Source organism: Atractosteus spatula, chromosome 3, assembly GCF_055471065.1.
Source record: "Atractosteus spatula isolate fAtrSpa1 chromosome 3, fAtrSpa1.hap1, whole genome shotgun sequence".
Lineage (NCBI taxonomy): Eukaryota > Metazoa > Chordata > Actinopteri > Semionotiformes > Lepisosteidae > Atractosteus > Atractosteus spatula.
Genome location: NC_142708.1, coordinates 28,302,709 through 28,317,896, shown reverse-complemented (window position 1 = coordinate 28,317,896; position 15,188 = coordinate 28,302,709). Strand labels below are relative to the sequence as shown.

Here is a 15,188-nt window from a genome sequence, read left to right as displayed (position 1 = left end):
ATATTTACTCTATTCATGTTCTTGTGCAATACAATAAGAATAGGCAACGGAATATATTTTGCAATATACAGTACAGTACACATAATTTCAAAATGATAGCTTCACTTTAAAAAAAACAGAAATAATTTTGTATCTTTCTGCATGCAATTTAGAACTTACTGGTATTCACCGGATGCAATATATGCCAGATAAAATGTATTCTACACTGACAGTGTGTTATCAATCGGAGGCAAGCAGAAGGAGGAGGAAACAAGCATAAACAACTTTACCATATCCCATCTGTATTCCTTAAAGAGCTGGTGGACCTGGATCTTGGTTTCATAATAATACTCATTTTGAGAATTAAACTCCCAGACTCTTTCAGTTCAGTTGGGTTTTCTGCCTTCTTTAATCCTCGGATGCCCACATTCTGATCCACATAATAAGAAGAATTATGATGAAAACGTGTTCTTCAAGAAATCCATTTTGACAGCTGAAGAAATTCACTTGTTTAACTTATGAAATCAGTCAAGCCTGCGTGTCAACAGCATTAGTCGTGCAACAGCGGCTCTCTTATTTTCACACTGGTGGTGGAGTTCCTTTCTGGTTTGCCTTTGCCTGAGGTCGTTGTGAGCTTCAGTCTGCGTGTTGTTTGAGTCACAGAGGAGCTCAATTGCTGAGGGAGACGCTAGTTCTACTGCAACTTCACTATAAAAGCCAATGAAAATGTTTACAGGTCACAGGCACCCAAGAGAAGCTTTTAGTTGTGACACAAGCACAAGCATATGAGGGCATAGCTTTGGAATTCCTGAATGGGATCTCTTTCTCAGTATGAGGAGATTATGAAAGGGGAAACAGTGTAATGAGGGAGGGAAAGAGAGAGAGGCAGGCACAGAGGGAGGGAAAAAAACTCTCTAAGCTACCCCGTAGGAGTCAAGGTAAGAAGGTACTGTACAGTATATACAACACTGACAGTTTAATCTTATGTTATGGAAATGTTATTTTTACATGCCATACTCTGCTGTGCAAAAGTCGTAGACACTGTTCTTTTCACAGTGTCTTTCCTTATTTATGGAAATAGAGAATGGCAATTCTGATACAGTAGATCTGTATTTTGCGGTACTAAAGCAGCCTTTTAGTTTTATAAATGGTAGGAAGGAAAAAATGATGTTACTGATGAGAAGCACTTGACAATGAGTCAATTAGATCTGATTGGAAAACATGATGAATAGACTACTGTAACAAATGTTAGTATAGATGTTGTTATAATAGTTCAAAACGCTTGTTTAATCTTTCTTCAAACTTCAAACCTGTATGTTAAACTTCAGATTGTATCCAATACATTCGCACAACAGTATATAGTGGACTAAATCCAGCTCATTTTCAGCTGAAAGCAATCATACTGTATGCCACTCCTAGGCTTTGACATCAATGAAAGGAAAGAAAAGTCCATGAGGTTAATTCAAAGTGGCTATTCTTCACATCAGAAAATTACTATTAAACTCTTGGGAGGAAGATATGTTTCCTAATTAGAATGAGCTTCAGTTACTACATGAAACCTAATTTATGTAAAGGAGGAGTACTATTTTAAAGTTTAATCTACAAACTTCTTTCTGAGAGAGAAACATAGATAATTCTATTTTTTCCACATCTGCTGCACCCTGCATACCAAAAGCAGAATGAAAACATATCAACATTAGTACAATTGTTCAATATTTATAATTCTGCCTCTACATTAATACAGATAATGATCACAAAATAACATAAATGATACGACACTATTTATTTTTTGTTCCCTACACGTAAGTTAATTTTATGGTAAACATTTTTCCTTCTAGTACCACAGTCTGTGAAGACTCCACTTTGATGGCTTGTCTTTGACTGAGCTTCTTTGATTCACAGGGGTGGTGTCAGTTGTGCTGCAATCTGCTGTCCAGGATGAATCAGTAAGTAAACACTGTCTACACCACGGATTTACAATGAGCAATTTGACTTTGAATTTTCAAAGACAGTTAATAGTTATGAAATCTTATCCGAAATATCACTTCTGTGCTCTGTTTCATCTGTACTTAGATATTTATGGAACAGATTTTTGTATTATATGAGTGAGGGGATGTAAAATTGAATTATTGTTTCAGAAGTCTAAGATAAATTTAGTATTTGTGGTCTTATTTGGCTGAAGGAATCATTCATCTATAGAAAATGAATAAATATTTTAATTTATTATATTAGCATATTTTGTTGAATACAGAAATGAAATATTAGAGTAAAGGTGAGAAATATCCATTCATCTAGATTCTGTGCCCTCACCTCCCTTTAACTTGTATAAAACCATTAACCTTTTATATGATTTTTCTCTTTTTCATAAGCCTACATAGTAGTACCAATAAATTCATTAGCAGGGACAAGATACCTTGGTTCAGTAAATAACAGACTACAGAGCTCCATTCTATGCTTAATAAAAGATTAATAAAAGATGCAAGCATGACTGAAAACTTTCCTTTACCTGGAACACATGGTTTGTCTGAAGCTTACTGAATACGCAAGCACTCCCCATGTGAGACATGTTAAAAGCCCCTCTGGAATCAGTCCAGAGATGAGTGACCAGATACATTCCTGGGCTTAAAGTAATGTCCTACACTGACAGGATAAAACAACTGCATTTTTGGAGTCTGGAAAATAAAACCAGGAAGGTGTCAGATCCAAGTATTCACATTCCTCAAGGATATTGAGAAAGTCAAGCTAGAGGACGTCTTCAGAATCTGAATTCAGAATTACTGTAGCTCGGTGTTGTGCTTCTCTCTGTAATCTCTTCACCTACTGTATACAGTGTATGAATTAAAGCAACTTGAATGTGCTGATTCATTAGAGTAATAAAAACGTTTTGCCTGTGTAGGTAAGAAGATTTCAGTGAAAATTGATTTGGTCTATTTTCCTTATATTTTTCTTAGAAACACACAGTATCAAGGCATTTTGGAGAAGAGGAAAAGATCCCTTCTTCTATGCCTAGAACTGCTGACCAAAATATTGGAATATTGTCAGTAATTCCATCAGTAGAATGGAAAGATCATACTTTCAACTAATATCTAAATTAAGGAAATGCATGATCACCTGATAAGCAATCTATGAGAAACAAATGAAAGCTAACTGTATCTCAGAAAGGTAGAGAAGTTACATGATGACAATCATTTTGCCTTTGACTATATGGTTTGTTTTTCTTTCTTCCTTCCTGTCTGGAAAATATTCGACTGTTCAAAATCTAGAATGAAGCACAATGCTATTAAATAAAAAAGTGCTAGGTATTCTTTTTATAATTTCCAAACTAGGAAAACGAAACCGTAAGACAATTTATACACATAATCATTTCCCTTTTCATTTATTTCCCTTTTCATTTATAATCTTTTTTCTCACCTATTTCCTTATCCATTGTAGTTTTCCTATATTGTATTTATTGCATTAATATATTTTTGTAACATTCTTTGTATTTTTACCTTATACATTTATCTTTTATTAAGGTACTGGACTGTTTTTTAACCGTTTATGTTCACTGCATTGTTAGATTATTTATCTGTATCACAATGTTTGATTTTTTTATTGAGTGGACCTGATGTGTATCTCATAACTAAATAGTTCTGAGAATGACTTAAACCCAAAGAAAGATGGGATCGGCTTTAACATTCATACAAGTCACAGGTTACTAATGTGTTCTGTAAAATTTGTTCTACTGTACACCCTACCAATACATTCATTACTTTGTTGTTTAAAAGGCAGTTTCCTAAATGTGTGTTTTCAAGTTGAAAGACCAACGAGTTGTGGCATGAAGATATTTTCTTACATTGGATCATGAAGAGGAGAAAAGTGACAAAAAGACAGGCATCGATGGATATAACATACTGTATGATCTGTATCAGTGTGTATTTGCACTAACAACACTTTATGTTTATTTTTTTTATTATATGCAATTGAAACAACAATTAAATGCTGTGTATCAATTGAAACAGTTGCAATGTATATGTACATGGTGAGGAAATGGCCAGGCAAGATGAACAAAGAGGAAACATACAGTATTTTGAGCTCTACATGGAAGCTGCTTCAAGCGGAACAAACTCATTACAGATACAGTACATGTACTGTATGCTGAAGAACAGAAATATTTTTACTCTACTGTATATCACTGCTATCATACCTGAGGAAAATGTAAGATTGAGCTAAACACAAAATACCACTATTAAAATTTTACCTTCTTATTTATCTGATACTTTATTGCACCATTAGGTGTAAAAAATTATACACACATATGAATCTGGCATTTGTTCCTTTTTACACACAAACTTGAGCTGTATGCCTACATAAGGGAAACAAACTGCTTCAATTCATTGAGTAAAAAAGGATGTACAATCACTTTTTGTGTTTTTTTTGGCTGAACCCCATTTTTAATTGAACACTTCTGTTAGAAAAAATAATATTTGACGATCAAACAGAACACAGGGAAGGTTACTGTTTGACTGAGGCAACAAGTCAGATGGAAGAAGTGCCTCTCATCCACTTTACAAAGTTTCAGGTTAATTTCCCCAGGTTTCACATTAACATGTCACAGGAACAGGTAAATGAGCTTCTGATGATGTAACTGTGGCCACTTTCCTGTGAAAGATGCAGAACCACAGCACAAATGGCTTTTGTCAGTTGTATTTGCAAATCTTCAAATCCTGATATGACTGCTGAGTCTAATAGGGTATCTTGACACATCAAATCATTGTTTTTTTTAGTGCTGGAAAAATTGTCATTAAATGTTTTTCAGCAAAACATAACTACTGTATCATCCCGTTAAGAAGGTATAGAAACTTATTTTAATATTCTATGTTTTTTGTGGGAGGGGTTCATAAGCAAATAAATCCACAGATGCCGAAACATTAGGTAAGTAGATTTTACAGTCGTAAAAACTCTTGCTAACCTAATAATTGGGACGCTAAAGTTTGGTATATTATTAGTGAGATCTAAAGCCAAAATGAGAGAAATACAAAAAACAAAGAATGAAAGGTCCTTGTAGAATATTGGTTTGAAATCTAGGGGCTCCCTTTCATAATCCTTTTAGTTTTCTGGTTGGGGTGGGGATCTACCCTCTATTACAGTAACTGAATACATGCACTGTACAGTATGATACATGTAGCGAGTGTCAAAGAACAGAGAAGGATAGAGGTTCAATACCAATAGCTCTACTATTCTGTTGATCACTACTCTCATGAATGAGGAAAATGTGAGAGGGAATTTCCACCTCATACCTTCTTACTTTACAGTTCTCGACATAGTCCTGCTTTCTGTTAAGGGGATGCCTATATCGGTGCCATGGGTGAGATTCAAGGAGTAAACCATGTGGGCTAGAGATGACATCCATGCATATTTTACAGTTATGAAGCTCAACATGTCCATAATGTGTTGTGATGTTTTCCCCTCTGTGGTCTGCAGTATATTGGTTTTCCCTAGGGAATGCACGTTCATTCTATGTGCCACTTCACAGAAGTATAGTTAATAAACAGAAAATTAAACACAGACTAAAATTCATGACTCAATTCTTACAAATCTTAGATTTACTCTTAGCCAAAGAGTAATGTACAGTATCAAGAGAAGCAAACATTTAACACCTGAAATGTAGTCATTGAAATATATAATCAAAATCCTTGTAGTATTGAAGCAGTGAAAAAATACATCATGGTCATTAACAATATTTAAATCTGCATACTTATTTACTACCTACAGTAAGGTACTTCATACTGTACCTAGTTATTGTATTCATGGAAGTGTTTTAAATTATTTTGCCAGAAGGCTTACGAATCAAAATAACTATTGACATGTAAAAATAACAGTTTAAAATGAAAAAAGTTAAATGGTAGAAAAACAACACAGGGTACAACAATATAGACATTTAACTGGATAGTTACACTGTAATACATACTGATTGAAAAATACTACAAATAATAAATGTTCCTAGTAGTAGCAGATAGCAGCTGTAGTAGTAGTAGTAGCACATGTAGTATGCCTCTCTCAGTAGGGAATAAACTTCAGTTTCAATCAGTTTTAACAACAGATATCTGAGCTGCATTTTTGTGAGTCTGTTGTTGCATGTTGTATATAACGGCATATTTATGTTGCCATGTACAGTCTGACAATTAATCCTGTGCTCTTCATAAATACTTCAGTGTTTATATTTTAATAAACGGGTGTTAGATCCTGAAGAGACATAGTCCAGCAGATTTTGTACATTACTCTTGAATTAGCAAATAGTAAGTATTTTAAAAATTTCATTTGATTTCTGAAGCAGGTGTTTTTTTCTGTTAAGGAGATCATTGGACCATAGCTGGCCATTCCTGACCTCAGCTGAATTATCCTACTAAATTCATTAAAGTTCATCTGTGTTTATGCCAGCAGCCATATCACTCTGCAACTCACAACAGGCAGCCCACTGAAGCTAAGCAGGTGTGAGTCTGGTCAGTACCTGGATGAGAGACCTCCTGGGAAAAACTTAGGTTGCTGCTGGAAGAGGTGTTAGTGGGGCCAGCAGGGGGAGCTCACCCTGCAGTCCATGTGGGTCCTTATTCCCCAGTATAAAGACGGGGACACTATACTGTAAACAGGGGACACTATACTGTAAGCAGGCACCGTAAAACCGAGGTCCTGATTCTCAGTGGTCATTAAAAATCCCAGGGTGTTTCTCGAAAAGAGTAGGGATTCAATCCAAACTGTGGATTGTAACCCCAGCATCCTGGCCAAATTTCCCATAAGCCCTTACCAATCATGTCCTCCTAATAATCCCCATCTATGAATTGGCTTCATTACTCGGCGCTCCTCCCCACTGAAAACTGATGTTCTGGCGCACTATGGGTGCTGTTGCGTCATCCAGGTAGATGCTGCACATTGGTGGTGGTGAAGGGGAGTCCCCATTGCCTGTAAAGCACTTTGAGTGGAGTGTCCAGAAAAGCACTATATAAGTGTAAGCTATTATTAATTATAATTATTCTATGTCTTTACAAACAACACCCTGATGATTTAAGGGTGACCAGTAAGAACAGCAGGATTGTGCTTGACCACTCCTGTTTAATATGAACGAGTGCAACAGAGCCCTCTTGTGGATATTCCAGAAAATCCATAGATATATAACACAAAAATAAGTTTGAAGTCTGAAGTTTGATAACATAAACATCTTACCATTTAATTTCATGCTTATACATATCAAACAATTAATTACACATATAAAAATATGCACTAGTAATAAAAAGATATTGTGGGTAACAGAAGCAAAACTAAACAGCTCATTGATTAAAAAATTAAACACAGTTAATAAAAAATATGTTTAGTGTTATTTTTACATACTGAATACAATATTCTGAATGGTATTGCAATTATGCAAAATTACAGATGTAAGAAAATATTAAATTATTTTCTATGTCTTAAAGGATATAAATAGAGACCACAGTACAAGGATTAGCAAGCTTGCTACAATTATCATTCACACAACATTGTTATTTATAGATTCTAGCAGGGAGCTGTGTCAGCAAGCAGGCTGAAAAGGAATAAGTAGAGGTTAATTCCACACTTGAAAGAAAGAAAAACACAATATTTCAGATGTTGAGCCTTTCACACCTGAAGAAGGCTCCACAATCCATTATTTTCTTTCTTCATGCTTTTCAACATGAAATTAACCTTTACTTGTTCCTTGTTATTAATACTCAACACAGGGGTATAGTTATGTAACTGTGGATTAAACTGGCTATCCATCACAAATAAGAGAAAAGGGCCATAAGCTTAATGTTTGGTTCAACATTTTAAGTCAATCTTAATCTTATTTGCGAATGCAATTTTTGACAACATTCAGCACACAAGAATTATCATTGACAAGATTTAGAGAAACCTCTATGGAATGCAAATAACAAAGCAGCCATCTGTTTTCTAACTGCCTCATACAATTTAGGATCACGAAGTAGCCAGAGCCTATCTCAGCAAGCAACAGGCACAAAGTGGGGTTCACCATGCAAAACTGGATTGGACATCAGTTTATTACAGGGCACACTGAGACACAAACACACACACTCAAACCAGGTGCCAGAAGTCAATCAAACTATCGTTATGTATTTGGAGTGTGGGAGGAAACCAGTGCACCTGGAGGAAACCCACAAGAACCCATAAGAACACAGGCAGAACATAGAAACTCCATTCTGATAGCACCCCAGATCTGGATTTGATCCCAGGGTCCCAGAGCTGCAAGACAGTAATGCTAACCTCTGCTTCATCGTACCACTCAAAACTAGAAGAATAAACTGCAAACACTTTGTTTTTTTAAAAAGAAGATTCATATACTGTATAGTCTATCTGCATTTTCAAGGTCTACGTTTGCTGAATCATACATACACTGCACATTCAAGTTAGTTCTCTATTTCTTATAACCGACATAAACGTCTCTTTCAAATTGCTTTCAAAACTAAAAGCCCAAGCTGTTACATCATTTCCTTCCTCTTTCTCAAACTGATACCCATACTTTTTACATACATATGCAAGATATAATGTAATGAAGGATGACATAATGAAAAATAAACACAAAATGTTTTGAATTCTAAAGGTATTTTAATTTTATTTGAACTAGATGCATATATGACTCTGGTTGGTATTTCGTGGTTTTCCTAGATAGTATGTTGATCATTTACAGTACATTGATCATACAAGTGCCTGCCAAAAGAATGAGCTCATTGCTCCTCGCTCTGGGTAAGTCCTTTTCCAAAGCAAGTTTCATAGGATAACATAAGAGAAAATGAGGCTTTTAGAAAGACCAGAGGCAAATACAAATAAAGGTCTCCTAAATGCCCACCCTCCTGCTTTTAGGTGGTCATTCTCATCCACCTTCATTAATTTGTGTAGGCTCGATATTGATAATCCTGCCACCTCTGGTCTGAGATGTTCTGGAGGCATGTACAGTACTGCCCCTGCACAGTATATGGTTTTTCAGTTGTGTTATGGTAGTAGTTCTAATTAGTCTCCCATTTCTATAGGAAAATTAATGCCAGCATCAGGTAGCTTCTGTTTTCAGCAGAGTTGAAGCTGAATCAGGGCTAAGGAAGTGCCCTGCTGACATGTTATCTGTAATTCTGTGCAAAGAAATCCATTTGTAAAGGCTGTTGTGCCTCTCAGGAGAGGACTACAACCTTTTGTTAATGTGGCTTGCATTTATGAGAACATGAATACCTACATACTGTATCTTCTATGATATTTGAAGTCAAAATGTACATGTAGTTCTGACTTCTATTAATGGCAAGCATGTTTGTTTGCATGGCTTTCCCTTTGTTTTAGAAACCGTAAAATAAGAACCATATGCTCTGAGTCCAGGATGGAAATTCGGCAACAGGAAATCCGTACAGCTGTGTTTCAAATATCATAAAACAAACCCGTTTCAGAATTATTTACTTAGAAACACTTACATCTTTACTATGCTGGTTTCACATAACAAATCCAGATTTATAACAATTTATTAACATTTTGCATCATCCTCAGATTTCTTTGATTAGCTTAGCTGACTTAGTTGTAGCTCGGCTATTCAAAAGTGGGGGAGGTGGAGTAAAGTAAATCAAAAGAAAATAACAACTTGTACTGTACTTCCAGATAAGGAAAAAAATAAAAGGGGACATTATCCATTTGTCCATCATCAGAAGAATACTTATCCTGTTGGGGATGATGGCAAGAAAAAATAGGGAGCAAGGTAGAACTCAGAGCAAAAGAGTGCTCTATCCTTGATTGTACTCCAGGTCATCAGAGGATTAATCAGAAAGACCCAATATATAGTGACCCAATATATTGATCCTGACTGCTGTGAGACAGCAGTGCTAACTACCTCTTCACCATTCCACACTAGGAGTAATTATGGACCCAGCATTTGCAATGTATTACCATCGTTGCATCCACTAAATCAATGCTAGTGATGTACTGTACTGAAGACTGCGAATAACTTCACATCCTTGTCAAGAGTTAGAGTTCACGGGGAGATAAGTAAAATTAGTATACAGTATATAGAAGACAAAGGATGCCAATGTGATGAACTATTGCTAAAATGGTATCTAAAAACAGGTCAGAATACTTATACCATTTGATTTCCATGGCCGTGTTCGTATATTTTAAAGTAGAGTTATAACAACTGAAACTGAGCTGAAGCACATGCTAATAAATTAGATGAGCTTTCTGCTCAAATGTTAACTTGGAATAAAACCCAAAATGCCTTCTTTTAAAACTACAGTGTTTTTTTCTCCAAACGTAATTTAACAAAATACAAAACATTCACAACTGAAGAACTGTGGAATGTTAAATGCTGGAGCAAGGCAAGTTTATTCTGAACAGGACATTAACACTATCTCCATGTCCAATAGTATACTATTTCATGCCCTTGTACTCACTGGTACAGAAAACAATGAAAAAAAAACAAAGTACATTTTGATTTACCATTATTCTACTTGACAAAATATTCCTGCAAAAACCACAAATTTGTTTATATGTGTAAACGTCTCCATTAAAGAAGTACTTTTATTTGCAATTATCTTACAGGGGCCTACAACTACTAAAATAAGGGTGTTTTTGTAAACAGTACAGAATCACAGAGCCAGGCACAGAGTAAGTTTAGCATACAGAACTGAAAAGAAATTGTGCTGAAACTAATTTACAAAACTAAGGAGGTTTTCTCAAATCTGCATGATGTATACTGGGGCCAATCAATTAAAGATAAAAGAGCATCTTGCACACGTGTGTCATTTTATAAAGACATTACTAACACTTGTGAGCACTCTTGTAACATACTGTACAAAAAGAGCTGGTTCATTTAAAGCATGCAGTTTGTTTAACTTTTTACATTCGCTAAATATACATTTGTTTATATATATATATGGGACTCTGTCTATTTATATCAATATATATTAAACTTTTAAAGAAAAGTGATTTACTGTAGATATCAAACACATATTTAAAGAATGTAGACTTATTTATAAAAAGACAGTACTAATCCACACAAGGCTTATGTATGATCAAGCATACAGTATGTTCAATTCTTCAACAACTAAAAGCTCTAAGAGTTCTTCTTTCTTCCTCAAGATAAAATAAAACCTCACTCTTAAGCACATAACATACAGTATTAGACTACAGTATGTACTAAACTATGCATTCAAAGCTACTGTACCTCTTTAAAAACAACAAAAGTAGACATTACTGTATATCTAAAAAAATCTTAAAACAGAAAGGTTACAAAATTGAACAAAATCATGTGCTAATTACATTGCATAATGTCAACTAAAATAGCAGGAGTGATAAACAGCTACCTGTAGGACTTCAGAAAGCACATTCTCTTCTTGTTCCTAGCTGAACAGCGAGGTCCAAAAGCTGCTATAGGATCCCAGTGGAGAGACATTATCAACACAGCACACTAGAATGTTACACTGAATGGAGAAGCAGGATAGTATAGATTATGGGTGCCCTGCTCTGGTCATGCAGCAAGCTGTGCTAAAACTACAGTACATGAGAGACGTTCCTCATACTGTGACCAGCAATGGCTAAAGCCCCAGACATCTGACAGCAGAAGCTAGAGGATTTCACATACTCAATGACACCTGCCTTTCGCCACAGCTTTTGAATTAAGTACTTTCAGTTGCTGTTATCTCATTATTGCTGTGAGAGGGACCGAAATCTATTGTAAGCACTTGCATGTTTATGTGTTTCCCGGCATATTTTTAACATACTGCATGCATGTAGATTATAATGTAATCCAAAATTGCCAATACAAATAAACAGAATAATTAAAAAGAAACACATTTATTTATTTGAAGGATTAAACATCCTTTCATGGGTTATAATCAACAAATATTACCAAACATCCACGGTAAAGTAAAATGGATGTAATAGTCTCAATAACACAAGTCTCAGGAGTGTCACAATCATAATATTTATATTCAGAGATTTTTTTTAAGGTGTTACTAGCAATATTTATTCATAATTAAAGGCTTCAAAGAACCTGTAATATACTGCAAATAGAATTTATATTATATATGCAATACTGTATGTAGTATGCATTTACAGTACTGTAACAATCTAAAAGAATAATTATTCAAACGCATTCCAAATTTGCCTCTGCTCTTTGAAGATAAGTCTAATTAGAACATTCTATTCTGAAATCATTAACAAAGTGAAAAAGAAATTTACAGCAATGTGTTTACATTTCTCATTTATGGACTGGGGACTTTTGCCAAAAATGTCCAGCAACACATTATTTTTTTTTTATAAAAGATTTAAACCGTGTATGCTTCACAAAAAAACTGACCTCTCTCGTTCATACTCTATTTTACACTTTATAATTCAACCTTCTCTGAATCATACAGTACATACTGTATACTGTACTTCTGCATGTGTGTATGCATTTTAATTTTATTTTCTTAAAAATAGAACTTTAGGCTATGCATTTCTACAGTATAAATGAACCACAAGCTCAGACTTAGAAGTCCTAAACTGGAAGAAACCAGAGGGACTCTTCTACATACAGTATGACCTACCCCTGACTACACCCCCAACCCCCCCTCGCCCTCCACTGACTGACGTCAGCCTGCATCACCGGCAGCCTTTCTAAAAGGAATTAATCATCTGTGAGGCTCCAGCCTCTTTCTGTGTGTAAAGGTTCTCGGCTGTGTGTTTAATTTTAGACTACTTGTCAGTCTCAAGCTAGAGGTCACTTAATTCCTACTGATAGGGTTGGGCTGATCTGAAAATTGGCCTTTGATAGCACAGTGAGGGAAACAGGCCCCAGATTTTGTTTGTTTTCATTTTAACTAGTAATTCTGGAACAACAATACTGTATGTTGTTTTGTGCAATATTCTACATAATGTCTTGCTGAATTGGGCATTAATTCTGTGTTTGAAGTTTATGCTCCACTGATGTGCTTTTATATAGTCAATTATTTAAAGACCCACATACAGTAATTGGGCAGTCTTATTTGGAATATGCTAATCTATGCCACCTCATAGTTTACAGATTTCAATATAGAAGTGCATACAAAAGGCTGAAAAACTGAACTCAAACAAATGCAGTGCATTTAACTATGAACTATGTGGTTTATGTAATTCAGGATTTTTGTTTAATTTCATGTCTAGTTTCCCCAAAAATAAATCAATATAAATATTTTATCAATATAAAAACTTCAACAGGTAATAGGTCTTCTGACTAGCAAATTATAGCACAATTGCAGAAAGTAGTCCAGGCTCAGTAGTGAAATTACTGTAAATTGCATGATTTTGGAATATGCTTCCTGGTTAGAAAATGTCCTGTACCTGTTTTGACTTTCTGTCTATAATTTTTAAAACTATTAATTATAGATTTTATATAATCTTTTGCATGCTTATTTCAAATAAATAAATAAGCCTTCTAATCACTTTCATTTTATTGCCAGCAATCCCAGCGAGCTTGTCTGAATGCTTGATTATCTTCAATGAACCATGAGCAATTGAATTGGGTTTGCAAATATTTAAGTTCTTATACCACCTTCTGTATTTTTAGGATTCTTAGTCATAAGAATTTGAAATATTAGGAATACATTAATAATAAATAGGGCAACACAGTGAAAATACAATAACCTGAAATTAAAATGAAATCTTCTACAATACTGAAGTACTGCATAAAAAGAGTTAGTATAAAAATAACTTCATGTGGTTGTGTTTTCTTTCAATACCCAGAAAGCCTAAAGTTGCTGACACAACAATCACTTTAAAATAAGTCACTGATATAAGCTTCTTACAATGCCCATAATGGAACAATCAGATTATGTCTGCTATTTCAAAGGTTTCACATAGCCAACATTATACTGTAAGCCACAATGAGTACTGTCTCTTCCTGTACCAGATTCTCAGTCTGAAGCACGTGAAACAGAAAAAGGTTTTTATTGGAGGAAAAGTAGGCTGGTACAGTACATTCTGCTTCGTTCAGGCTTAGATGCCTGTTTGAACAATTGTTCCAGCTCAGAGCTCAAAGCCAAATTTTCAGAATTTAATTGTCATGTTTAATTACATCCACAAAATCATGCAATGGAGAAAACATTGATGTGACCCCACTTGCTCCACAATGGCAAGTACAATTTGTCTTTGAAGGGTATTTACAACATGAGAAGGACTGCTCCCTGTGAAAATGCTGCCACAAATAATGCACAGTTGTAACAAAGCTTGGAACCATTGACTAATGGCAGCAATACTAATGAGTAGTTTCTAGGCTATCAATTTTATTTAAGAAAGATAATAACTACAGTATGTGTACTTGTCACTTATTTGAAAATCTAAAACACAGAGGTATTGTCTGCTTAACAAGTTGGGTTTCATTGATGTACTGTAGTTTATTTTGTAACATGACGTGAAGCAGCAAATAATACTAAGAACTGGAAAATGAGGATCCTGAGTGCATGGATTTTACAGTAAAGCAGGAAAGCATTTCCAAAAGACACTTGATTTGCTACTGCGTCAGCCTTACACAGACTGAGATCTACTGTATCTCTACAAATCAGGATCTACAAATGAATTCACAATGTTATTTGTCAGAAAAAAAATAAACACAGAAGAACACAGCCATCAACAGAAAATCATTATAATGTAGATCCTTTACAGAGCTAAGTGACAAGCTACAGTATATTTCGTGTGCCTTGTTCAACATTAAATTCAGAATTCGGGTTTGGACATGTAATAAAACTGTCTTAATGTAATAAAAAATGTCATATCACTGTGTACTTAACATTACTTACACTTGATTCCCTCTAAAGTTAATTAATTATAACAAAGTCTAATTGCAAAAACAATTTATATATGTGCCAAAAATATGACACCAATATTATCTGACATTTCACCGACAGATACTGTAAGTAAATATACCTTCACTATTCAATTTTCCAAAATGTTGTGTAAAAATGGAATTTCCAATTACTGTCCTTTCTAGAGTCAAACTGAAGAAACAGTGGCAGACTCCCAATCCACCCTAGCATTGATGGAGATCTGCCAACCCTACTCCTCTTCTTGACAAATCCCAGTACTAATTGTCTAACTATACAGCCCAGCCTCAAGCCTGCAGTCTACCCTGTCATCTGAGTCTTTTATCCCATTCTATGGCCTCTGGATTTTGCCTTCAGTAAAATTCAGTACATTTTCTCAAGTCAGCAAGATGCAAC

The 15,188-nt window shown here is 35.0% G+C and overlaps 1 protein-coding gene across 3 annotated transcripts in view; it reads right to left on the bottom strand.

The window, feature by feature from the left end:
- pde4d (phosphodiesterase 4D, cAMP-specific) overlaps nucleotides 1-15,188 on the bottom strand; it is a 439,211-nt gene that overhangs the window by 83,205 nt on the left and 340,818 nt on the right. The window contains exon 1 of one of the 3 annotated variants that reach the window (XM_088912392.1): nucleotides 270-812. The exons of the other annotated variants lie outside the window; for them this stretch is intronic. Coding sequence (XP_088768518.1) covers nucleotides 270-334 — 65 coding nt within the window. The 5' untranslated portion in view covers nucleotides 335-812. Of the gene's footprint in view, nucleotides 1-269; nucleotides 813-15,188 lie in introns of those variants that run through there. 3 annotated transcript variants of the gene reach the window in all.